The following is a 27,398-nucleotide window of genomic DNA, read 5'->3' as shown; positions in this document are numbered from 1 at the left end:
GGCTTTCCAAAGCTACTACCTCACTGAAAGGTCACTTTATTGAAAGTAAGTCAAACAAGGAGCTGCTGGAGAAACTCAAACACAAAAAGAAAGCCTACAGAGGGTGAAAGCAAGGACAGGTAGCCTGGGAGGTATACAGAGAAATTATCCAAGCAGCCAGAGATCAGGTTAGGAAAGCTAAAGCCCTGATTGATTGATAAAATTAAATCTGGCCGGGGATGTCAAGGGCAACAAGAAAAGCTTCTATAGGTACGTCGGTGATAAAAGGAAGGCTAGGGAAAATGTGGGCCCTCTCCAGAAGGAAACGGAAACCTGGTTACCTATGAGATGGAGAAGCTGAGGTACTCAATGACTTTTTTTGCCTCCATCTTCAGCAGCAAGTGCTCCAGCCATGCCGCCCAAGTCACAGAAGGCAAAGGCAGGGACTGGGAGAATGAAGAACTGCCGTAGGAGAAAATCAGGTTTGAGACCATCTAAGGGACCTGAAGAGATGCATCCACGGGTCCTGAGGGAACTGGCGGATGAAGCGGCTAAGCTACCATCCATCACATTTGAGAAGTCGTGGCAGTCCAGGGACATTCCTACTGACTGGAAAAGGGGAAACATAACCCCCATTTTTAAAAAGGGAAAAAAGGAAGACCCGGGGAACTACAGGCCAGTCAGTCTCACCTCTGTGCCTGGCAAGATCATGGAGCAGATCCTCCTGGAAACTATGCTAAGGCACATGGAAAATAAGGAGGTGACTGGCAACAGCCAACATGGCTTCATTAAGGGCAAATCGTGCCTGACAAATTTGGTGGCCTTCTACGATGGGGTTACAGCACTGGTGGATAAGGGAAGAACAACTGATGTCATCTACCTGGACTTGTCCAAAGCATTTGACACTGCCCTACATGACATCCTTGTCTCTAAATTGGAGAGACATTGGTTTGATGAATGGACCACTCGGTGGTTAAGGAATTGGCTGGATGGTCACACTCAAAGTACTGCAGTAAACAGCTCGATGTCTGAGTGAAGACCAGTGACAAGTGGCATTCCTGAGGTTGGTATTGGGACTGGCACCGTTTAACATCTTTGTCAGCAACACAGACAGTGGGACTGAGTGCACCCTCAGCAAGTTTGCCAACAACACCAAGCTGTGTGGTGCAGTCAACATGCTGGAGGGAAGGGATGCCATCCAGAGGGACCTTGACAGGCTGGAGAGGTGGGACTGTGCGAACCTCATGAAGCTCAACAAGGCCAAGTGCAAGGTCCTGCACATGGGGCAATCCCAAGCACAAATACAGGCTGGGTGATGAGTGGATTGAGAGCAGCCCTGCGGAGAAGGACTTGGAGGTATTAGTGGATGAAAAAACTGAGTATGGGCCAGCAACGTGCATTTGCAACCCAGAAAGCCAACTGTATTCTGGGCTGCGTCAAAAGAAACATGACCAGCAGGTCGAGGGAGGTGATTCTGCTCTGCTCTGGTGAGACACCCCCTGCAGTACTGTGTTCAGCTCTGGGGTCCCCAACATAAGGAGGACATGGGCCTGTTGGAGCAAGTCCAGAGGAGGGCCACAAAGATGATGAGAGGGCTGGAGCACCTCTCCTATGAGGACAGGCTGAGAGAGTTGGGGTTGTTCAGCCTGGAGAAGAGAAGGCTCTGGGGAGACCTTATAGCAGCCTGCCAGTACCTAAAGGGGGCCAACAGGAAAGACAGGGAGGGACTCTTAATCAGGGAGTGTAGTGATAGGATGAGGGGTGACGGTTTTAAACTGAAAGAGGGTAGATTTAGATTAGAGGTAAGGAAGAAGTTCTTCCCTGTGAGGGTGGTGAGGCACTGGAACAGGTTGCCCAGAGAAGTTGTGGGTGCCCCATCCCTGGCAGTGTTCAAGGCCAGGTTGGATGGGGCTTTGAGCAACCTGGTCTAGTGGAAGGTGTCCCTGCCCATGGCAGGGGGATTGAAACTAGGTGGTCTTTAAGGTCCCTTCCACCTCAAATCATTCAATGATTGTATGTTCAATTTTGAGATTTAGCTGGAAATATCCGAGATCTGTATCCTTGAGAATGTCTCTACTTTTGCCACCAGTTCAGTAAGCCACAAGCTGAAGTGTTTTTTATTACAAAACATTTTATTGTAGTTATTTACACCCGTTCCTTGATAAGTGTATAAATGTAAACATTTATTATAGATGTCTTTCTCTTATCTTACAGTTCATCCCCAGTTCAGAGTAAATGTCATTTTTAAGCATACAAGTAGTGAGGAAATTTAAGCTATATTCACAGAATATACATCTGCGTGCAGTTAAAGTCCACCAGCCCTAAGCTAGTGGTATAGACACTGTCCCATTAGCTCTACTTCTGCTTCTCGTGTGTACGCTGGAGTCTGTGATGTCGTCGACGTGATCCTCACTTTTTTTCTCTTTCAAGCTGTTGATGAACCTAAGGGTTATTTCATCCCATTCCTCAGGGAGCAACATCAGCAGAAACCCAATGCAAATGATGATGGTGGCTCCCAACCTCACTACGCTGAAGATCATTTTGTGCTTCAACAGATCCACAGCTGTAAAGAAGAAACAATGCCATCAAAACTGCAGCAGGATGAACTACAGCATCAGACCAGCCTGGCACATCTCCGTAACCTGTGTGTCGCACTCTGGCCGTGATACTGGCCACATCACTCTCAATCCTCTAGAGTGACCAGCTCCTTGAGTTCAGAGAACAGCTTTGACCTGAGAGCGTGGTACTGGAAGTGTCACATTTCCTCACCGCCTTCATGTAGGCTCTGAGGAAGCCTTGTAGGGGCCAGTCTAAGCCTCAAGGTTTCCATTTCTGCTCTGAGAGGGAAGGTACTTTATGGTAAGCCTTTATCTACAGCAAGTTGCATCAGCATAATGCTTCCTTTGGCTGTATGGACCAGTGACAGGGAGAGAGCAGCGTGAAGGTCAGAAAGCTGGAGTCAATGCCTCCAAGCCCAGCCTCCAAAGTCAGCAACAGCAGCCACATCTGAGCCCTTCAGCAGCCTCTTACAGGTACTGACTGTTTCGCAGCTCTGACCTGCACTCCCCTAAAAATAGATGTTGCTTTGAAAACATGCTCAAATACCTGGAGTGGCGAGGCTAAGAGGCTGGAGGAGGAGACTGGAAGAGCAGAGACAGAGGCTATTCAACAAGACTCTAGCGTAAACTTCCACATATACACCCTGCATCTGCTGCTGCATGGCAAGTCACCAGCAGAGTGCTGAGCCACAGCAGCAGCATGCTGACCCCACCATGTCTCAGCAGCAACCAGCAGCTTTGGGCTGCTGGCTGGGGATCAGCCTGCCCTCTCCTCTGTGTGGTATGGATGCATCCCGTCACTCCCAGAGAAAGGAGGCAAGACCAAAAAAAAAGGCATTCACCAACTGAAACACCATCACCAGGAGACTGAACTGCTTTTGAAATATGTGACAACAGATTTTGACTACTTAGACAATAAACTGCTGCTGCTGTCTGCATGCCCGTGTGCTTATTTTTCCACCAACGATGTTGGTACCTGTACCTGCATTTCCAGGGACGCTGAGCACTGTGCCAATAGAGATCAGAATGGGGTATGTAAGCACGACGCCGACGTTAACCAGAATATTGAAAGCTAGGGAAAAACAGAGAAAATAATACATGATTATTAGGAAAAACACTAGAGTGAGACTTTTCTCCTCTACCTTGACTCTACAAGTATGATATATGCTCAGTATGCACACCACAATGATGTAGTTGTCACAAAGTGATTGATTTTTACTTTTTTTATATGAGTGTGACATGAGGGGAAGTTCTGCATGGGGGAAGAGGGAGGGCTGTACATCTTTACACAAATTGTAATACCAAGGTTATCACACTTGTATTTCACAGCTTTGTCCAAGCTTTAATCAGATACCAACAACCTAGTTCTGCTGCCACAAGCCATCATTTCTCTTCCTACCAGAAGGATGGTAATCCCAGCTTCCCCTCTTAGCTGATGCTGTTGTCCTTGTCTTAGTAGGACATTTCACTGATGAAAGGTCCCACACCCCTCTAGCTGGACCATGCACCCAAGGTGATGGCAGCAGGAACTCGTACTCTGAAGGACACTAAATACAACTAGCTGATGAAGTTAGCTGCAGCTAAATAAAAGCTGACAGAAATACAAATGTTCCAGAACCTTTAATTTATGGGGTGGGTTTTTTTTACGTGACAGCATTCCCAGCCTGCTCCAATTTCCCTGACAGACCAAAAGCAAACTGCAAAAACTTCCCTTTCATACCATTTCCTAGGGTGCTCTTCCAGCCAGGAGCTGGTGCTGTGGCAGGACCCCAGCTCCCCTCCTCCGATCACCCATCACCCAGTTCTGCCATGAGTCCCCTACGTAAAAGGAGCAAGTTTGTCTGCTCCACAAGGTTATTCCCTCCTGGTTAGGATTACACACTTGGGTAGATCGCTGGGTGATAAATTATCCCTACTTTTTGTCCCTTAGGTGCTCATAGACCAGCTGCAATTCTGGTTAGAGCAGTTTCAAGGTGCTTACAGCACTTCAGCTGTCAGCCCGACCATGTCTCAGGATAGCTGCGTGGATGAGCTACGTACCGGGCAATGCCATTCTCTTTATTTCCATTTAATGTACTTGTAGTGGAGACAAAAACCTCTTCAATTATGAAATAATAGAGACTTTATATCTGGAAATTAAAACACCCCTGGGCTGAATCCAACAGATATTCTGCCTGGCTAGAGGATAGCAATGGTGGATCTGAAAGAGGGAGCGTTGTGGAAGGGCGGAGAGGAGGTGAAGACTGCAGGCAATGAAACAGCACCAGCCTTTGCAGGCTAACGCAGCCTTAACAGGCTCTGCCCAGAGCCCTGCAGCACCCACAGGAAGGTGCCCCAGCAGTGTGGGTCTCCGTGTCAGTGCACACACACCCCACAGAGCATGCCAGGAACTGACTGGGTACATGCAGCCCTTTGAAATGGGATTTATAGCAATCAAGCTGCGTCAGAGACAGAGAAATACCAATGAAACTACAGTAGGAATGTAAAGATGAAAAATGGACAATTAGTAGGACTGCTTCATGTTTATTCTCTGCTATTAATGTTAATATTAAGGCTTCTTATGAAAAATACAAATAATTTCTCAAGGAGTACCTGTTTTCACTGGGATTAGATTTAATCTGTGAAAGAGCTCTGCTGCTTAAGGGAGCGGGGAGGAATTGTTTGTGCTTGAGGCTAATTTTGTGTTGGGGTGGCAGGGGGGAGAGGGAGAAGAGCTATAAAAATGACTAAATTTTTTTATCACATACCTAACCAGAGGCCGGCTACGCCACACAGGTAACCCCACGGCACAGCAGAGAAGGGGGACCAGTACTCCACTTTTGTAAAATACAGTATGATCGGGGTAACAGAGATGAAAATTAAATTGAAGAAGCCCAGGGTAGAAACAAAATGAGCCGCTTCCCCAAAGTTTGCACTTCCAAGAAACATTTTGAACAAAACCTGCAAAGGAGAGGAGAGAGGAGGGGTTTAGACTTCATGCCTGTCATGGGAAGCGAAGTCCTCCTGCACAGTTTCCACTCCCTTTGGGAGAGCGGGGCACAGGACAGCCCTGACCAGGACAGCATGCCACAACCTGGCCCTTTCCTACAGAAGAGTTTTGCAAGGAGAGCTTTGGTCCGATTTCTGTCCTTTCCTGCGTTTTAGCGCAGAGGGGGATACCATGTTATTACCGTGGGGACGGTTGAGTCTGTATAACAAAGCTTAATACAAACTGCCATGAGGAGCGTAACTAAGAACCCAAGGACAACACCATTCATGCAATGAAGTTACAGGACTTGGGCTGTGTTTGGCACTGTTAGGATTTGTGAGGGGACTCCAGTGATTTCCACAGCATGAATCTGCTGTGAGAGGAAAGCCTAGCCTGGAGGGACTCGCTTCAGATTCCCAGGCAGCACAAGCCTCATGGAGGATTTGTCCTACATGAGCCTAAATTCATGCACTTTGAGTGACTTGTGAATGGTCACAACAAATTTATTAGCGAGACAAGAGAAGTCTAAAGCTGGGAGGAAACTGCTTATCCCACTACAACTAACTCCAAACTTCTGCTCCTCTTTACACACACTTCACCCTCCCCGAGCTAACAATAAATACAACCACATTTAGCCCAACCTGTTTCTAACAACTCAGACACATCCCTGCCCTCTTCATCCCTCACCTTCAAGGGCAGCCCCTACTTTCAAGCAGGCGGCAAAGCCCTGCACGTCTCTAATGCACTGCCTGCACCGGGCGCACACACACAGGCTCCAAGCCCAGCACGAGCGCGGAATACACAAGAAAGCTGCAGTGCAGACCAGGGATGAGCCGTCCGTCCTCACTCAGAGAAAGCAGCACTATCCGCATTCAGGCTCTCCTCCCTGCTGCATATGGCAAGCCCCTTTGAAATAGTGTCGATAAACTGCGGTGGCAGGAAATGATTAAAACATGATCCTAAACTCCTTGCAGCATAGTAACGGAGATTTCATTAAAGGAACATAAAGCAAAGTCATTCTGAATATTTGGCAGCTAACAACTAATTACCCTCATAGTAGATTTCCTGACATCATGACATTGCCTGGTCACAATATGAATGATACAGGAGGGATGAATAAAATAAAACATTTCTTTTATAGTGATTCGCTTTGTACTCATGCATTTTTAACATCCAATGTTAAAGAATATAAGAATACTAATAAACAGTTATGACCTACCTTATACAATGCAGATGTAGAGGCTGATCCAACAGCATATGCTACCCCGATAATTGAATCGCCCTGGAAACCATCTGCATATGCCATCATTACGATTCCTGTGATTGCCATTATTGCTGCAACTATCTGCACAGACAAAGCAAAGCAATGTAAAGCTCAGTGCCATTTCATTACGTGGAAAGAGATTATCACTGTGTGGGGTTTTAATGAGTGTCACTAGCTACTTTCTCTGACTTGAAGCTTTCTTGCTTTCCCTTAAATAGGGAAAATTATGTGCAGTTGGGAGAGATGTAAAACATAATGAAAGTGTATGCACTGATAGCAATACGGATCTATAGCATTGCAAATTCTCCTGGGACCCACTGACAGAACATCCATCATTAAGTACTTTGTAAGCTAAACATCCACTTTGGAAATATGACTCCAAGATCAAGAACTTTTAAGATATTATGATCTACTATACAACAAGAGAAATATTTAGCAATGCCACCAATTTGACTTGAAATGCAGATATTTAGATGGCTGACCTTCCTGGACATCACTGCAGGAGAATGACCCCTGTATTGTGGAATACCAGTGTACCACTGGGAGCTCTTTCAGGCTGCTCTGGCTGTGCACGGTATTTCCTAACAGCCCTGCCAGCTTTCTTGGACAGACAACCAAATTTCTTTATGAAGCCTTTACCTTTGTGCTTAGGTTTCTGGCCTCATTTGAAAAACCCAGACAGAGCTTCTAAGGATCTTCAAAGAAGAAGAACAGAAATAATTAACTACACTGTATTTGAAATCCTGGGTCTTGACTCCAAGGACCTTAAGGAAGCAGTAGGGATCTCGACATGTATTATTCTTTGAAAAATTCTCCCTCTACCTAATTGCCCTCAGCAGGTAAATACGGAGTCTGAATTTCAAAGACACTAAATACCTAGCTTCCATGAACTGCAAAGGAAAAAGTGTTTCCTCAGACCTGTGGAAAGTCACAGCTCCATTTCTGAAAGATAGGGTTTTTAATAGAAATTGAAGAAAAAAAAATATCGGTATGACGTTAAACGTCTTATCATTCTAAAAAAGGTTGTTTGTGTATTAGAGCTGGGTGTAGAGCAAAAGATGCGCAAATGCCGATACCCAAAGCTGGCTGTTACAGAATCACCAGCAACATTGAAGGTTCAGACCCTGTTTTCTATTCCCAGATATCCACTGAATCACACAAGTCCCCAGTGGATGGGCAAGGCAGGCTCTCTCTGTTCATACAAAGGAAGAAACTAATGTGGTTCACCTCAACAGCGCTAACCTCTACCATCACTGCCACGTCAACTGGCTCCCAAACTCAACTACTGAGCCAGGCAGGGCTTTTTACCTTCTTGCTCCTGCAGCTCTAGTACAACTCCTGAGCCAACACCAATGTGAGATGGACACTTGCTTCCTGGAAAATGTCATTAAACTTCATTTAAGAAATATTTACTGCTAGACAAACCTAAGCTTCGTGTGCTTCACACCGCAGACTTTAAAGGCATCTTGACCAAATCATGTACCCTTCTGCAGAGAAGCCTGACTTTCAGATCTCACATAGTTTTACCAAGAGACTCAGAAAACCCACTGATACTCATACTGAGCAGACGTAAGCCAGGCTGAGGCAATAAGCACAAAAATCCGACAGAACAATTTCAACAGAGCCAGTCAGTAGAGCAAAACCATGTCTCAAGGAACACATGCCTGACTCAGGTAAAGGTGTCCACACGTGGGACATGATGGAGAACCAAGAATCAACTCCCTGGGTGGAGCCAATCTCTGAGACTACAGGTAAAAACAGCGCTCCTAAATCCCATAGGTATCTAGGCCAACATCTTCACTGGGGAACTCATCTCCTAGGTGCAGCTTTAAGTACTTCTCTCTCACCATTAGCCCCGTTTTGCCAGTAACTGAGGCACACAGGTACCTGCCTCGCATTGCAGTTGCAGTGCCGAAGGCAGAGTCACAGACCACAGTGCATATCTATATCCCACCTTACTTCTATTTAAAACATCCAGGCTCCAAGATACAGTTCAACAAAGCTGCCCAGCTGTCACCTAAACCTGAAGATACCATTGATACCTCCAAATTCACCATGAAATGGCACTTGAAATCCAGGTCCCCCAACTTAATGACAAGGGTTGGAGTCACACATGTACTCACAGTCTTTCAGGTGTAATGCAATGGTTTCATGAGATCTGGAAGGGCTTTAGCAAGAGGGGACCAGATGGCTTCCCTCCCCTCCTTCACAGAATAACACATCCCAGCAGTCAGGCCATCCCAGGTGGAGGGCTTGAGTCCCTTCATCCAGAGGAGGAACGTGGATCCAAGAGTATCTTCTCTGGACTTAGGGCTTTTGCCAGCAGGCTGCTGAGGAGGACAGGGGAGCACATTGCATTTTCCACTGCCGAAATGGGAATCTGGCCTTCGCTCCTTAAGTGAGTTGGGGTGCTGGAGGACATCACCCTCTGCTGTTCACCCTGCTGAAAAGTCAGGGCACATCTGGCACAGGACGCACATACCATCACCCAAGATGCAGCAATGTTTATTTTGATCCCTCACCTTACATCTATACAAGGACCGGTGAGCAAAAGAAAGTTAAATTCTCTTAGAAGAATGCGTTCCAGCCCCATTCAGCGGGAATGGTCCCTACAGAGCTTCTCCCTCCTACCTTTAGTTTAGTGAGTAGTTCGTTAGCAATATAATTGTGTAACACTGCTGTTCACCTTACAGCTTATCCTAAGATACAAATACCACAAAAGTCCAGCCTTGCAGCAATGCCGAATTACACCCAGGACCTCTCAGACATCAGCATGGCCCCTCCTATCAGTTTCCAGAAGCCCCCCTTGCCCTGCTACACTGCCTGGCTGGTTTCATCTCAGGGAGCACTATACATCTTGCCTCGCACAAATTCAGATGTAGCATTTCAGCTGTCAGCTGGAATATTTCAGCTGTAATGTTTCAAGCAAGGTCTCCCACAAGGCAAAACAGAAAAGTCCAATGCAGTTATCCCCTCCTTCCAAGGGAAAGGATTGAGATTTAACTCTTAGCGCACTCATTGCTCCCAGCAATTGCATCCAGCAAGTGAGTCCTTTCCTTGTATTAGTGAAAATGAGTAGATCCATCATCCCCATTAGGAGATTCTTCCTGTTGGGAAAAACATCTTCCCAGTCTGACTACACCAAACTCAGAGAGCCACTTTCCTAATTTAATCAAATATTTAGAAAGCCAAACACTTTTTTTCCTGAAACAACTAAAATGATGGACACATATGGAGCAGCATCTCATGAGACAACAGATAAATAAGACCTGACACTAGAAAACAGCAAGAACATTATTTAAGTTTCATGGTCAAAGCTCTTCCCGCAAGTTCTACACCACTGCATTAGCACAGTTGACCTCTGCCTAACAATTGTCATGTGTTTGCTTTAGAAACCTGAGAGCACATCCTGCCGGCTTCTGTAAGCTGACAAGAAGCAGCAAGGTCACAGTGAAGCAAAACTGGTTGTTGTAGCTGACAGCTCGTTAAACAAGGCTTTTAATTAATGGAAGAGGGTAGTAACTTTCTTCTGGAGCGTCCTAGGTAAGGAATGAAATTAGCCTGCTTTTTTTTTTTTTTTTCACCCCTGGAAGAGAGCAAGGCCAACCAACATTTTACTCAGGAACAATTTTTCCCATGTGAAGCACAGCAGAAAATCAGGTGCTGTACTGCAAAGAAACCTGTTTCCAGGCTAGAGTCAACCTTTTGGGGGGCAAAAATATCCCCAAACCACTCCATACCTACCTAATAAACATTAATTCAACTTCACAGATGAAAAACAACCAAGGGCTCAAAAATTCAAACATTTAAGCACGTGGCTAAATCTAAGCAACACAAGCCAACGGAACTACTCGAATACGCGAAGTCTTAAGTGTTTGTGCTTGCTCGGAGCCAAAGCTGTCTGGACTTCCAGAAGTCCCAGTGTAACATGGATACATTATTAATTTGTGAGATGTTCAGAAGTGTCCAAGCAAAGAAGATTACGGTACAGGCAGGGATTGTGCTATGTTTCCTAGTGCAGGGCAGTAGATACTTCAAGTACTAAGGTCTACCTGCACTACTTTTATAGGTAAATAGCTAATAGTCATTGTTGTATATGTCCTTCTCATATGAATACTCTTTCTCCAGCTGGTATTTTTCTCTCTTGAGTTGGGTGCAAGCTTCTTCCCAAGCTACAGCATCACCACTGAGGACACGTGGCTCTCACTGCAGAACACGCACTCCGTGTAGCTCAAATGCAGCCAGGGCAGCTGAAACTTTGCGTGCAACCCCCGGCAGCCCTTCTGCAGCTAGTCAACACTTCTACGGGCAAGATTATGCCGTACCATAAGGTGGCCATCAAGACCGGTTTGTCTTTAGACAGCCCATCTGAAAATCCAGCCCCGCAGCCTGGCCGGCGGCTGCTTTCCAGAGCGGTGTGCCGGCACGCAGGCGGGGGATCGGAGAGCTGTCAGGCAGCTGGCCGTGCGGCTCCCGGGTACCCACGGGCATCTGCGGGCGCTTCGGAGACTGCCTGCAGCAACACCAGGCGGGCAGGGAACTGGCGATGCTGGGAATCTGCTGCAGAGCCGCTGGTTCTCAAGCCCAGGCAGATGAAAGCTGTCTCGGGTACACAAGCGCCGGCTGCATCCCCATCTCTCTCTGAAAGAGCTGCTAGGAGCTGGGCTCCTTTGAAAAACTGGCTGTGCTCCTGGGTGCTAAGTGCTTTTGCAAAAACACTGGCTCAGAGTGTATGATTAAGCCCTTATTTCTTTTTGTCTCCTTACTGTCCAAATAACCTAATTACACTGGTTGTCTGAGAGGCCGGAGGGTGAAAGCAGTAAAGGCATTCAAAGCACAAAAGGCTGGGTCCGTGCTGTTTTGTCATATTTTAGTTCTCAAACACTCTCCTGCGTGGTTATTAACATCATTAAATGTTCTTCTGGCAGGAGGGCTACAGGAAAATGCTGCTAATTACCTTTCCAGCAATGTGCATCCAGAATCTGCCAGTTAGCAGCAAAAACCAGTTTCTTGTATGTGCAGAATTTCCTGCTCACTTTTTCTGCCAGGTTTTTCTTGTGCAAACCTCACGGTGTTTACAGCATTAATACTAATGCATATTTACTGCAATGTTTTTTTTAAGTCAGTGAAAAATAACTAATAACTGAAAATAGCTTTAGTATTTTCAATCTAGGCTTCTTTAAGAGAGTAGGCTAGGAAAATATGAGAGTTATGCTTGCTCATCTAGAATGAGGTTGCTTTGACACAAAAGTTAGCTTAAAGGGTACAAAATTTCCTATTTTTTCAGCTGGAACCCGAGAGGCGCAGAGGAGGCAAGTTACAGTTCCTGTTAATTTCTGTAGAGAAGAGCTGAGGATTTCAAACCCTGCTTATTCTTTGAGTTAGTCATCAGCAGGCTGAGGGTAGGTCACATTTAACTGATGCTTCTATATTTTAAGTTGTAAATGAAACAGATATACAGGTGTCTGGTTTTAGAACTGCAAGATAAAATGTCCATGTCCTTACCATCAAGGGCGCTATGGCTGAGGTCTGTGAAACACAGGTTCGCCTCCTTGACTTCGCCTCGTCTGGACACAGACCCTCCACTGAGCCAGTCCAACAAAACCCTCCTGGAAGATCCCTGCCCAAGAGTTCACTTGTGTGATGGCACGCATGTCTTGAGGTGCTTAGGCCCCATACCGTTACTAACTGCCCAGCCAGCCCTGTCTCACCTGGAAATTAGGGGAACTGTTTTACTTTAAACAATTTCCTCTTCCATTCCCAAACCCCAAGCACAGTGCTCTCTGTTCAGTGTGCTGGTGGCTGCTCCAAGAGCTAGGTCAGATGCCTGTGAAAAGAGGATGCCTTTTCCTTTCATTTCTGAACCCTTCTATCACACTATTAATCAAAAAAGGTTGCTGTGCTCATTTTTTAAAAAACAAACTCACTCAGGCGAGTGTCCTGATCCAGCACGCTTTCCATGGAACTTAGATGCAATCACTGGGGGCCCCTTCTGGTCACAGGCACCGCGCCTGGCCCCAACCACTTCCTAATCAAGTTCAGGGCTCTTGATAGTTCAAATCAGGATTGTACCCAGCACGACCATTAGGCCTTGAGCCATTTCAACAGGGAAATCTGCATCAGCAGAACTGGCAGAAGGCCTAGCTACTCTTTAGCCAAGGTATAGAGTCAACAGTTTAAATTGCTGCATATTAGGAGATTTGTGTATGTAAAATTACAGGAAACATGCTTGCTTTCCCCCAGATCCAGGCACATATCATTTTGCTCAAGTTCTTTTTTCCTTTTTGCAGGGTTCATATTACTGCCAGTGAGTCCTATAACACTTCAGTGCAAAATACACCTCCATGCAAAACAGTTGCTGTCCCTTTTAAACTATATTTGGCACATGCACATGTGTATTTGTTTATGTATATGTAAAAAGTAATAAGGTGGCATAAGAAAAATACATTACATATTGAAAACAGCTATCTACCCAAACAAGGAATAAAATTGCTTTGGTTAGAACCTAAACTTTTATCACTAAGTTTAAAATAAAAATAATTGACTGTACTTCAGCACTGTAACCCAAGACAGAACAGGTTTATATGAAACTAGAAGTTCTCCTATTCTAATTCATCAAATTACAATTAGCTGTAATAGCTTCTTGAAATTCCCACATCAAATTACCTCTGGAGTCTGAGATCTCTAACTGATCTTCAGGCTTAGGTTTACATCATAACGTTAAATGAGAAATGGTTTCACGGTATATGTATACCATAATGCAGCTGTACTATGGCAGCACAATAGCTTATGGATTTAAGGGCAATTATGAAAACAAGAAAGAGTTGAAAATCAGGCATGTCATTACCCTTGCTCCCATGAACCTGTCTTTCAGCACAATCCAAGAAAGCAAGAAGACAAAAGCTTTGTTACAACAGAACAGGGCAGAGACGTCTGTGGCTGTCAGCTTCTTTAAAGCCAGTAAATACAGGTAGTTAGTCAAAGTCCACAGAATAGAAAAGGGAGCAGTCCTTTTAAGAAAGAGTTTCAGCGTCAGACCATCTTCACCAAAAATCCGACTGCATTCCCTATGAAAAGAAGAGAGTTTAAAACTCAGCTAGGATTTTCCTTAGCATTCACTCCAGCACAACAAACATTCATTAGACTTTTATCACATTCAATTAGGTGCTTTTCCTAACTACTCCACACACCCATAAAAATCTATTGTTTAATTCACATAGAGAAAATACCCTACAATCTTCTTAAAACAGCGATTTCACAAATAGAAAAGAAGTAACTTACCTGGAATAATCACACTCTACGCAACCATAATCCCAGGGACTCACACACAGAAATGAAGGTTATCTATAATGCACTGACAGTTCTCAGACTCTGCCTTCAAGGCCATGAACAGAGAGATTATAACCGCAATTTTTTCTCTGTAGCTTGACAATTTTTTCTTGCTTTGCTCCAAAACCTGTTTTTATTCTTATTGAAATATATTCTCATGTACGGCCAAGCAAGCTTCAAGAATTGCCTAAAGATACTCAAAAATACTGCCAGACACATCACCATGGTGGGAAAGTGAGCTACCAGCCAGTGGACCTGAGCCAGTCAAACAAGAATGTAAGAAAAGGGGAGGGAAGGATATTTAACTATTTTATTATACAGTGAAAAGTGCTGTTCACTTAGAGACATTTCCTTGTGGATTAAATTGCAAACAAATCTCTAGCTTCCCAAACACTGTGTCACACACAAGTGAGCTGTTTGCTTCTTAGGATTTCACAAAAGGGAAGGGTCAGTTCAGAAAACACTGCTTTCGGGGACAGCACTCCAGTGCAAAGTGGTACCTGTGTGGGCTAAGGGGAGACTGAGTACTCAAGCATGCAGCTTGATTAAAGGCCCATCACTGCACCCCTCCTGAAACATCTCTACCTTTCCCAAATTTGGAAGGACGTTTTTTAGCAACACCACTGTCTGCATTCTTGGTTAAAGGTATTCCTCAAGATATTCCCAGCATGCTTCATTTCTTGACATGACAGGCTCTCTGACACATCTATTTAAAACATGAGAGGTCCCACAGGTGAATGCTTCATACAACTGAAACACCAATGGAGTGAACCAAGGTACCATCAATCTGCAACACATCCTTACGAGGCAACATTAACGGACTAATCTAAATGCCACGAGGCCTCGGAACCCCAAAGTATTCACAGCCAAATATAGCTGTGTTTGGAAGATTGCTAAAAAGTGTATGTAGAACTAAGCAGTAACTTCAAAGAATGCACTGCAATACTAAGTCAAAACCACTTGTTATTTTGGGGGGGGGGGGGGGGTGGCGGTGTAATAATCATCCTGATTTGGCTTTGCCTTTAAAGATAGAATTGTTTTCGGGTCTCCTAAACCATTTTTAGGAATTCTGGGGAATTCTGCTGTTAAAAATATTGCAGTTTTTTACTATTAACAATGGAAACCATGACTCTTGTTTTGAGGAAAGTAGAATAATAACATCTATGTAATACATGAGATCAGCTATGTCTTAACCTAAATGATTCTATGATTCTACTTAATAGCCATTCATTCCCTGCTGCTACTAAAATGACCTGGGGTACAAAGCAGTCATTTCTGGTAACAATAAATTCCTTTCTCGAACTCTGTGCCAGGGTGTCCAACAAGTTAACACTCAGGCAGGCAGATCTGCTAATCATCTCCTTCACTCTAGTTGACCTCAACGTTCTCAGAAGTCAGCCTGTTCTCCAATGATCAGAACAGAAACGTTACACATAGAAAGAGAATAGCTAGTGGTGTGTATCATTTATCTGAGATGCAAAGTAAATACTCAGTGAAGCAAACAAATTAATGCTCAAGTTTGACTGTAGGCTTTTGTATCACTGATTTCAACAGGAGTTAAAGGTGATGAGTTTCCTCGTGTGAGAATGGACTCACCGGTAGCACAGACTTGAGTGTTTGTTGACATACAGGTATAGCAGTTTACGTTTAAAAGATGTTTTTCTCCCCTTGAGACTTAAGTGGCTGCAGAGGGTGATTCTGAGCTCAGACTACATCTCACTTCAAGACAGGTAGCCTCTGACCTGGATGCACCGTGGCTATGTCACCACTACAAGACACCAGAGCCAAGATGCCCTGTCTCCTGGCAAGAACAGATCTGCGTTGTGAACCACAGACCTGTACAGAGTCTGCTCTCTCCAATCCAGTGGGAATTCTGCCATTGGTTTTGAGGCAGGATTGGATCGTTACACAGTTGTAAATCCAACCTGTCTCAGAAGCTGTCAGGACCTGTCTTAAAGGAAACAAGTTTGTGCTGTGTTAAAACAAAGGAGAAAGGTGCTTGGACTGCTCACAGTAACGCAGGGCACAGTTAAGTACCCCAGTGCTATGCTGATAGTGTACAAAGGCAACAGCAAAACCATCCAAGCCCGTCACTGATGGAGTCTGCAAGGCAGCAGGAAAAGCTCTTCCACAAATGCACCATGGGATATTATACCCCTGTCATCCATCGTGGCCCCCCCACTGCCAGGGAGATGCTGGGAATAATAAGGCCAGCGCTTCTGCTCCTCCATCCACAGAGAGGGCGGGTGGCTTCCAAAGCCAAAAAGGGTGTTTGTGGGGGGGATGCCAGAATGGGTTTTGTTGTCCTGCAGATCTCTGGGATGTCTGGACACAGACAAACTCAGAGCAGAGTCAGGAGGATGGAGTCCAAAGTGCCCTGACCGTGAATCCTCGCAAGGAGGAAGACTCAGTGATTATTGTATTATTCTGGGTTGGACTCTGTGGGCTGGTCAGCTATTTGGGAGAGGCCATTGTGGCAACCCCGCAAATGTCACTTATCTCCGAGTTCCCAGAAGCAGTGGGAGGGACGAGCAGAGACTCACAGTTCGGAAATCTGGGAACGCTTCACAGGCCCCAGGCAATGGGCTGTTTAAGCAGATGGAAGAGCCTCCATCACACACAGCAACAATGACCAGACAAAAGAGGGTCCAGTAGTTCCTCACCTCTCAACTAAAAAAATACAGCAAAGACTTGTGACAGGGTCATGCTGAGTGAGACGGAGACTTGATGAATTCTCCATGCCTAGGAGAACTCTGTGAATAATGCTCAGCGAATGAGAAGATAATACTTTATTTTCCCAGTCATGGCTACAGTAGATTGCCTCGGGCTTTGTGAGGGCTGGTTGCTCAGTGGTTAACTCAGCCTCTTTGGCATGCAACTAAAATTAAACTTGCAGGAGTCATCAGACATGACAGTGATTAAAACCCTGTGCTCAGGAGAGAGGGCTTCATGGATCCCTCCCCATACAGATAATATCTGTAGGCTGTTGACTTAAAGGCAGAGACATATCTAAGGGCAGCTGACCCTGGAACTATGACACAAACTATTTCCAAATGCACAAGAAGTCTATTTAAAACCTGCCCTCTAACATAAATAGCTCTTTTTATTTGCAGGTAGCCCTCAGCCATCAGCTCTGGGCAGTGTGCCATGCTCTCAGGAATTACAGCACCTCAGGCAGTCATGTAACTTTGCCTCTGGCACCCACTAAATAGCTTGCGTAGCCTCTTAGTTATTCTGATGCCAGCCCCTGCCGAAGAATGGATTTATTCACCCCTGACACGCAGCAGCCTCTGGAGTGTAAGGCAGCAGCTGGTTTTAAAACAGCTTACAGAAAAAGCAGAGCTAACAGACGCTACCTGGGGTAACGTGAATACGGCGAATGTAATTACATCAGCCAGATTAAAACTTGGCAAGGCCACCAGTGACATTATGGTAGCAAGAAGCACCACGGGACCTTTTGTGAGCACAAGTTGTTACTATGTCATTTAGTCCTTCTATCTAAATGATGGCATCTGCTGCAATAAAATACCTTCCAGCTCCATTTCAGGAGACAGGCACCGAACAGAGTAACGGTGGTTGAGCAACTGGTGAATTGTTTTCCAGGACTGACCAAGTCTGAACATTAAGAAAGAGAGCCTGCCCAGCTGTATTTGCTCAAGAGCTGGAGCAAGAGGAAAGGGAATTGTGCACGAACCTCTCACATAAGCAGTGTCTGGCTCGTGGGGCAGCACCACAGGAACGCTGTATCCCAAGAGGAATGGTCCAAGGGAAGCCCTGGTTTTGTGCTGCTGGTCTTCCTCCCTACTGTTGAGCCATTTGGGGTTGGAGCAGCTTCAGGCAATGGAGATCCTCATCTCTTATCTGAAAAGCCCATCTGAAAAGCCCTTTGCAGTGAAGATCTAGATTTGCAGTGCAGACCTAGATTTCTGTAAGTGGCTGAGGAAGCTGGTCTGAGCTACTGCTGCAACATAGATGGAGAGATTTGTAGGTGACAAACTTGCAGATGACAGATGACAGCAAATATCAGCTACTTATGGCTCTGTTTTTACTTTAAGTGATGCTCACATCTTGTTATCCTTCTTGCTAGAAAAACCAACTCTTCCCAACATGTTCATATTTATTAAACCTGCACCTACCAACACTCTTCCTAGCCAGTGCCTCAAGGCTGCATAGCGCCTGTAGGACTAGCCTCAGCTATTACATCGTGGATATATTCTGGCAGAAAGCTGCTGAATGTCACAGTGTTTGTCCTTGAGAAGCCAAGACGGTGGATGGGGTGGCAAAATTTATTGACATTGAAAATATCATCCACCTATTCCAAATCATAACTCTGTTAGGATCCTACATCAAGTCTGGAGTATCTTCTGCTGTGGTAAATACTGGCAGGGTTAGATTTCCTATTGCTGAGCTTACTGAGCTTCAGATCATTTTATCTACTGCTAATGCAAGGAGTTTCACGCTCCTTATGTGGGACATACCTTTTATCTACAATACCAAGGGGACACCAAAAGTTGTGTCTTCTGCCTCAAGACAACCCAGATACTTTACTGAAACGCAGCAGGGAGGTAATAACCATGAGTTAGTTTCTAAGACCACAAAATTTGATCTCTAAGGTGAAATGTGAGAGGTAAGAAATACACAATTTACAATCTCAAAGATTATAAACCTTTCAGAAAGCCAATCTAAAGTTGAAGATTTAGACTTCTATCCCTCCAAGTGGGATTTATTAAAGTAACAGTGATTCTATACAGCTTTGCCAGCCCGGGGCAGCACTCTGCAAGTCACTTGCATGATCACTGATCTCTGCCAAGATATCACACAGACACTGTTTGTTCTGATCCACCAGGAGTATCTGCTGGACAAAATGTCATATGTCTTTAAAGCATCTAGTAAATAACTACGTACTCCAGAAACACAAAGACAAATCACCTCTGGACTCTGAGGTAGGCCTGGAATCACTACAGGATGGGCTTTAAAGACAAGAATTAGCTACTCCACGAAAAAAACCAGCAAATGAAGCAACAAGGAATCTTACAAAATGTAATAAAAAGCCCTGTAACAGGAACAATACCAAGAACACAAACCAAACAATTATACAAGCAATTGATCTAGCTTTGAAAATAATTCTGTTCTGGGTAGGAGGCTGGGTTAAATGACCTCCAAAGATCCTTTCCGAACTAAATCTGTCCATAACTCTCTGAATTTAAAAACTACAAATGATGCTTTTAAATTCTTTAAGTCATCAGAAAATCAAGCACTCATCCTGAGGAGATGTCCATCCCCATACCCAAACCGAAAGAGTTTGGCTTGTCAGGTTATAACATGGCGCAGACCAACTAGTTGGTCCCCATCATGAAGTCAGTATTTACCAGCAGTTACCTCCTCCCTGGGATGTGAGTTCCCGATATATCTGGAGTAGGAAATAGCCTGGGAAGATGCCTTTCCATTGGCCCATCGGGTCTCCTGTTCGCACACATTCACAAAACTACTTCACATCTCCGTGTATGCAGAAATTCCTCTGGGCGTGTTAGTATGTGTCCTCAACTTTAAAAGCTGAACTCCTAACAGCTTGGGAAATGTTATCAATTATTTAAGCATACTTGTATTATGCATTGCCACAAATGTTTTGCCCAAAATTTTGCTCTGATGGATATATAATCAACCAACTAACTGCAGAGGATCTACCTGCAGGGATATTTATTCTCACCTTCTCCCTTATCTGCTGTGCGTTTGTTATTACTTTACCCCATACCCAGAAGCCAAGCTGACACTGTTAATGTTCTCACAAATACTCCAGCAAGAATCTGAATGAAGGCATCATTAACGTACAAAGCACTAGGGTTTTCAGAAAAGCAGTTAATTAAGTGCAACTGTTCAATTTCAGTCACGCTGATTTGACAGAAATGATAATTTAGGACCAAATTACATCCCAGATCCTGGCAAAAGCAGCCGAGGGAAGAATTTGGCCCTGCTACACTCCAGCCTGACAGTCACAAATTGAATTCCCTGTGTGCTCAATGACAGCTGTGCTGAACCCTCTGTCAGCGGGAACAAGGTACAGGCCACATGCTGGTTAATACTTTGTAGAACAGACAATTCTGCTGAAGTCAATAAGATTGTTTTCGAAGCAAGTCTGCACTGGAGTTACAGAACTGGGTCCTAGCTCAAAATTATCCTGTGAATTTCTTCCCTCCATGGGCAAGCTGTGTTATCTCTTGGCAAGCTGAATTTAGTTCCATCCTTTAAAGCAGCTTCTACTCCACTGTCAGATCAGTGGAATAATGGAAGTAGAGGAGGAACTCCGAAATGAACTGTCCCAGAACATGGTGGTACTTCCAAGCCCTGAGGACCGGTTAGATACAGCTTTCTTAAGAATTGGCTAGGGTGAAGCTAAGCCAGCTTGGTCTTGCTGCAGTGCGGGTGGTTGGACTGGATGATCTCTTTGGGTTCCCCTCTAACCTTGTATTTCTATGATTTCACAGCGGCTACTGAAGAGGGATTTATAAATTTCCACCCCTGCAGACTAATGTTATAGCTAGTACTATGGACTCCTTTGCACTTGAGGTTGAGACTTAATTACAGCATGCAGCCATGTGGCGTAAGGAAAGGCTGGAGTCAGAAGGAGGTTTTCCCCTGGCTCTCGCAACACAGAGGAAGAGGTATTTCCATGTGGAGCCTGACAGAAGATGGGACAAAGCCTTCATGTCATTTCCTCAGGATGGCAGACACTCAGCTATGCCAGCTTACCCCTCAGAGCTACAGGGGAAGGAAAACCAAGAGTCTGCAACCTGCTATAATTCCTACCCCACACAAAAGAGAGCAGAGAAGGCTACTAGGATGCTCATGCTCCATGCTATGATCCAGCAGGAGGAGGAAAGGGCAGTTTTCACCCTGCTACACTTGCTGAGCATGGAGAGTAAGCCATGGTCTTCCACATGGAAACCATTTCCTCAGCTTTGAACATCTTTCTTCTCAACTATGAGTTGTTTTGGTTGCACTTTACACTACTGTTCTATGATAAGTGGACCAGAACAGATTAATTAATGGCCTGATCCAGACAAGAACACAAAATATATAGAGATTAGATAATATAATAGCAAGATTATAAGCAAATTACTGGCCTTTACCTTTACTGGTAAAAAAAAACCCTCTAACAATCAATTATCCATTAATTCAAGCATATATCACTCATCTGTTAGCCTTCTGTAAGCTATTTATGAATGAGATTTTCTGCAGCATGACCTTTATTCTGCTGTCTGACACCATGGGTCAAACTGAGAAGAGCAGTGATCTCAGTCCACAGAAATCAGACTGTTTAAAGGGATATTGCCATGATAAAGCCTACCTGAATTTTCTGATTGGAGACTGCTTTTCCTGTGCAGTTGCAAGGTGCCCAGAATAATAAATGGGAAAAACCATAATGTTCCAGTTTGTTGAGAACCAAGTCATGAAAAAAGGACAGTCAAATGTCTCATACGTGATTTTGACAAACTGCGTGGTCCCGACCCAGGAGGAAGAGACGGACAAAATTATCAGAAATCTCCAGATAAGCTTGAGAAATGTGGATGTGCAAGACTGGCATCGTGTCTGTCTTTCAGCTTCTTGGCTGCTGCTCTCTGTGTGCGTTTGTGTTCCTTCTTCTCCTGAAAAAAAAAAAAAAAAAAAAAGAAGAGAAGAGTTGCACACATAATGAATGCATTCAAAACAATTCTTGGCAAAATCACCTCTTCTGATCCAGACACAAACCATCCCTTGTCTTCTCTCTATAATTCCTCTATGTCCCACAAACACCGAAATCCTGCACAGAAATACTTCAGTAATACCGTCTCTGTCATTTCAAGGGGATAGGAACAAAATACAAACACAATACCAAGGCCTGAGGTAACAGTGTTACGGTTAAGCTGTTTCCACTGTTTGCTTTATCAGCCCTTCCTTCCTTCTATCAGCCAAACCTCTAGAACAGAGCTACATCCTTTGGAAACAATTACATTATAAAGTCAATTACTGTGCATGTGTGCAACATAAGAGCTATCTGAGCTTGTACATCTGAAGCCAGGAACTAGTTCTTATCATTCAAGATTTTAACTAAAGAATCACTTTTTTATTTGCAAGCTGGGAGGGGAAAAAGAAACAGTTCGTTGGTTTTATATACCCAAGTGGAGCAAGGACTTTTCCAGTCAAGTTAGTGTATTTACATTTTTGAAGTTAAAAAAGGAAACTGGACAAAACTGAAGCTTGGCATACCTAGAAATAAACCTCTACACATAAACAAGGAGGAACTGGAAAGTTGTCATTTCCTGTTTTAGTACAGTACTTTTCAGATCTAATCTGCAGACCACTGCAGATTTCCTAACAGAAGCACAGAGCATTTAATCTTACTGACTGGTGACTTGCTCTCCAGACATATCTTCCGGAGACGCAACCCACGAACTCTATTTGATTTCACAGATCCCAGCTGAAAACAACGGATTGAACTGCATTGGATACTGAGAAGCACTAACACTGTTGCCCCATGAGCTCATGTGGCAGCATTGAGCTTCCAACCATTTACCCCGTTAGACCATATCACATCAGTTTGATAGAAGAAACAGGAGTTCCTTCTAAAACTCATGACCTGCAGCTATTCTTAACTATAACTATCAATTATCAGTCGCATCAACACATGATGCAGTAGATGTAAGAAACGATATAATTATTGATGTTACGAGGAGCTATACATCTACTGCAGTGAGAGCATACACTGTCCTACACTCAACTTAAATGTGAAAAAGGTACCCTTTCAGACTCAGGTTTACTTTCCTTTTCTATTACTGTTTCTGCTAGAGCCATAAAGAAATGTCAAACTGAGGTTCCAAGTTATTACATTAGACCAACATTACATCTAAAAAACGATTCATCATAGCAGGGAGCGCATTTGCAATCAAGAATTTTCCTAACCAGGACATGGAGCTTTTTGTGATTGCAATTGTATGGTATATTTTTTTCCTAAAAATAATCAGTATTCAGTGGCTCCACTGTTTAGTAGTGAATCAAGAATTTAAGTAAAATTACAGGTTTATTAAACCATGCAGAGGATAATCAGACACAGGTCTGAAAAGGCAGCATCATTTTAGCATTCTTTTTGGCTGCTGAGAGAAAATAGGTATTTTTGTGGTACTAATAATGACTGACATCTTCTATTAAAAGGTAAATTACAGTTTATTTGCAAGTTAGAATGGCTTAAAAAGAATATATTATGTAACATCCACTTGCAGGTTTTCCTGCTAAGCAAAACTACCATGCAATTAGTCCTTCAGCTAACAGTTAAAACAATCATACAATGATAGAAGACTACAGCACCTTTATCCATGCATTCTACTTTTCAATTACCAAATAACTATGTAATTGCTGTTACTATGCATGACACTACCGTTAGCATTTGACTTGGATTTTATAGTCCCAGGTTAGCATGTTAGGCAAAGGCACAAAAATATACACTTGTTGCAAGTCCTACCTTGGATTTAAAGACCTATGTAAGTTTTAGCCTGATTAAATGTAGAGTGGGGAGTTTTCATAAGTGCTTAATGGGTAGGATTCATCCCACGTAATGTAGCTAGCAAATAATTGTGTATGCAGACTAAACATGTTGTTTAGGGCCCCTTTATATTTAATGATAATGGACAGGCATGGTGAGAAGGTAGCTGATTTCATCCTCATATATATCTAAAGTCTACTGGAGGCGCTTATCTCTCCCTAGACTAGATATTTACATTTAATTTAAGTGAAATTGAGATGGATTCCCGGCCAAAGACACATAGTAGCTTGACGGTTGATTTCAAAATCCATGGGATGTGCACACCTAAATCTTGGCCAAAGAATCAAAAGGACAAGATAAGAAATATCTTTTAAAATAATTACAGGGCTTGAAGTCAAAGACACATGGTGAGCAGGCACACAATTCATACTAAATAGGTTTAAGGATTTCCAAGTCATGAAGCTGGGGCTGGACTAAGCTAGAAAGTAGCACTTGTGTTCAGATACCAAATGATATGTTATAATGAGGAGAAACCAAATTGATCAGCCAAAGTGGTTGGTAGATAGCATTTTAAAATTAGCAAGGTAGTAGAAATCCTTGGTGTCTGTGTTTAGTTCTATCTGAAACAAACCAACAGACTTACCCTGTCAAGAGCACAGAAACAATCTGAGAACTCAACAAGGATGAAATGACAGGGAAAGAATGCAGAAGACACCGCAGGTGACACATGGAGATGATACTGGTCAACGGCAAACTGTGTTGAAAGGCAGCTAGCAGAAACACCCCTGCATGGTCCTTTTGTCTATAATATAATTCTTGCTTGTGATGTCTCTGTGACAATATGGTAACAGAAAAGCCTTTTGCTTTCATTTTTCAGAAGAGTGAGAAGAGGAAAACCAAAACCTACAGCTTTTATTCTGAACTCTTTTGACTATTTGGCAACTACATTCTAGAAAATAATACTCTTTATATTTGTTTACCTACCGGTCAGGTCAGTCCTACTTAGACCTCGCTGATGAGGAAGAGAAGATCAGGGTAAAAAGGGAAATTAATAAATGCGAAATAAATGTTTAGAAGAGTATCATGTCAAGGCACTACTCTTTTCTCAAGTGGCCTAAAGTCCTTTCTTAGAGAAGAAGGATTCTGATTTTGGAGGTACCCTAGTGCCAGCATGCAGAGAGTTATTTCAACCTGATATCTGCAAAAATGAGTATAGATCGGTTTTCTGGTATCTTACATATGATCTTTACTGCAAGATGCTGTATCATCCACTCTTTGCAGCAATAATCACCTCCAATATTTTTCTGAGGGTTTCCATCAAGAGAGTACTCCTGGAGTACGAGATCCCTCCATTTTCCAACACAAGAAGAAAATGGCTGACTCTTGCTGCCATCGGTGGTGAAGTGACAAGAGGAAGATTCATCTCCCACAATTCCAGTGTGCAAGGGAGATCCAACCTGTTCTTCCTCCCCTTTTTGCTCACAGTATCTACACAGACAGTCTTCCAAAGAACTTGAACAGTTAAATTATTTCAGTCATTTAACATCTCTCTCCTCAACAGTACAATTCAGCGGACTCAAAGGCCTGTGGCTGCATATTGTAATTGCTCCCATTGCCATCCCTGCTGGTGATGGATGGACATCATGGTGAAGAAGTCAGTGTTCACTGTACCTACAGGTTCATTTGAGCTAAACTTCTGCAGTAAAGTGGGCGACACATTCCTGATGGAAGCCCTGACGTGCAGCTGATCGATGGTCTGAACTGTGATGGTCTTCCCTAGATATCCTTCCACCTGTTGCTCCTTCTCTTCCTCTTCATCAGACTGTCCACGGTATGAGCTGAGATTGTCATTGTCTTTGAGAAGGAACACGGCTGGCTCTTAAGGGTCCTGGTCTCTGGCCAGGCTGAAGCTGAGGAAACATAACCACTTTGTAAAAACTAACTTGTGTGCTAACGTTAACCATCCTTTCAAGATCTTCTGTGCCTACTGGCCTTATGATTTCTCAGATATCTAACACATTACATGTACCTACTGAGGCCCAGGCCTTTTCCTCCCATCCTTGCTTCCTTCCCACCTAACCCCAGTTTGCACACAGGTACAGGAAGGACTTTCACGTGGCTTTGCTTTTCGCAGCACCATAAACCAACGTCAACATGCTCGGACTCTGCACCATCTTTCAAAAGACAGACGAAAGAGGCCTTTCGCAGGCATGCTGTGACGCCGGGAATGCGGCTGTTATGCCTACCTGATCTGCTCTGCCTCTCGACTCTGCTGTGCCGACAGATTCCCGAGGGACTTCGATTCTGCAGCTCAAGAATGGGAGCAGCAGAATCTTCAGCAACAGTTAGAGGGGAGAGCTGCCTAGTCATGCCTCTGTGTCTGCTGGGGCAGTTGCCTCCTGGCTTGCATTGGATGACAGATGATCGTGAGGCACCTGAGAAGAAAGAGTTTGCATCAGTTTGGCTGTAAACTCCCTGGAGGAAAGCGGGGCTTTGAAACACTCTGTCAGTGAAATGCATACAAACGATTCAGCGGGAGAAAGGAAGCACACTGCAAAAATCAAGGTTTCAGCTCTGGTCAGAATAAAGTAAATAAGTAAGTAAATAAATACTTAAGTCTCTCCCCCCTTATAGAAAAAAAGGTGCTGTATGAAAACCAGTCTTTCCCCTGAAGAAATGAGAGCCCTATGCTGCAGTATTTTTTTAGCCCCACGGCTCCATCCATAGGGTCTGAACAGGCAAAGGAATTTGTACTCACGTGGGCCCCTTCCTGAGCACTGACACTGAATCAGGCAAAAGGAGAGGTCACCATTCTCCCTTAGGGTGGAAAGGAGGGCTGAGGAAGCACTACCTCCCAGGGTCAGTGGTGACAGTCTCTCCAGAGGAGAGCTTCCCCTTTCCATCCTCCAGAACGATCCTTGAGACTCTTGTATGGAATGAAGCCACAGCCACTGACAGCTCTTTTGGATGAAGACTTCTGCTAAACCATTGAAGACACCAGTTTTAAGCCTTTACATGCACCAAATCAGAATCTCCACATCTTCAGAGAAGTTGCTTTTTCTTCTTCTGCTAGGTGCAGACAACACCGAGATGCTGCATTTCACACAGAGGCTGTATAGACGCACAAGGCAGCTGACAGGACCCAGGTCCCAGAAATACCAGTGGTACCAGATGAAAAGTTTGCTAGTGAGAAGGACACCACATTTTACGAGTAGGAGCTTGAAGGACTGGATTAAGAACCAGCAAACAACAGAAAAGATTGCAGTGCTGGAATCTGGCAGTGTGAGCCTGGTGATCTTGCATGTACTCCTGAATTTATTGAAGGTGTCTGTGTAAGAGGTCAACACATGAGCAGCGTAAGAGAGTCCTCTTCTCAGAAAGTCATTTGACAGGCCGTTTTGGTAAGTAAAAATGTGTGTTCGTGGTCAGCTGAGATCACCAACCGCTCGTTTTGCAGCTGCTACTTCAACTGGTGACCATCTTACCTAAACTTACAGAAGACGCATATACCCAGGGCAGCCACTGACTTTGCCATGACTTGGAAGGATTTAATTTGACAATCACACCTATTTCACATTGTAAAGAATACAAAAATAGACACAAAACCCATGTGTAAGGTGCCAGATGTGCAACAAATACAGCAGACATCTCAGAGGGCAACATTCTTCATTGCAACATGAGCCATTCAAGTACACCGTGCAAATAACTCCGTGCCAAACAACAACATAAAAGTATACTCTAAAGCAAGGACTGCATTCAAGATTCAAGAGAGTGCATGAATCAGGT

General features: G+C 44.1%; 1 protein-coding gene across 4 annotated transcripts in view; it reads right to left on the bottom strand.

Annotated features, from left to right (window-relative positions):
* Positions 1-2,090: 2,090 nt before the first annotated feature.
* The window catches only part of SLC35F4 (solute carrier family 35 member F4), a 128,918-nt gene continuing 103,610 nt past the window's right edge, over positions 2,091-27,398 (bottom strand). The window contains exons 1-8 of one of the 4 annotated variants that reach the window (XM_052783534.1): positions 26,371-26,554; positions 25,859-26,047; positions 21,444-21,741; positions 13,617-13,836; positions 6,725-6,850; positions 5,285-5,477; positions 3,520-3,609; positions 2,091-2,542 (exon numbers count right to left, since the gene is read on the bottom strand). In XM_052783534.1, coding sequence (XP_052639494.1) covers positions 2,301-2,542; positions 3,520-3,609; positions 5,285-5,477; positions 6,725-6,850; positions 13,617-13,836; positions 21,444-21,741; positions 25,859-26,047; positions 26,371-26,515 — 1,503 coding nt within the window. In that variant the 5' untranslated portion in view covers positions 26,516-26,554 and the 3' untranslated portion in view covers positions 2,091-2,300. Of the gene's footprint in view, positions 2,543-3,519; positions 3,610-5,284; positions 5,478-6,724; positions 6,851-13,616; positions 13,837-21,443; positions 21,742-25,858; positions 26,048-26,370; positions 26,555-27,398 lie in introns of those variants that run through there. The other 3 variants (XM_052783531.1, XM_052783532.1, XM_052783533.1) reach the window with 3 other exon arrangements.

This window comes from Harpia harpyja, chromosome 3 (genome assembly GCF_026419915.1).
Source record: "Harpia harpyja isolate bHarHar1 chromosome 3, bHarHar1 primary haplotype, whole genome shotgun sequence".
NCBI classification, from domain to species: Eukaryota; Metazoa; Chordata; class Aves; order Accipitriformes; family Accipitridae; genus Harpia; species Harpia harpyja.
Note: the sequence above shows the minus strand (reverse complement) of the source record. Positions and strands in the feature narration are given on the sequence as shown.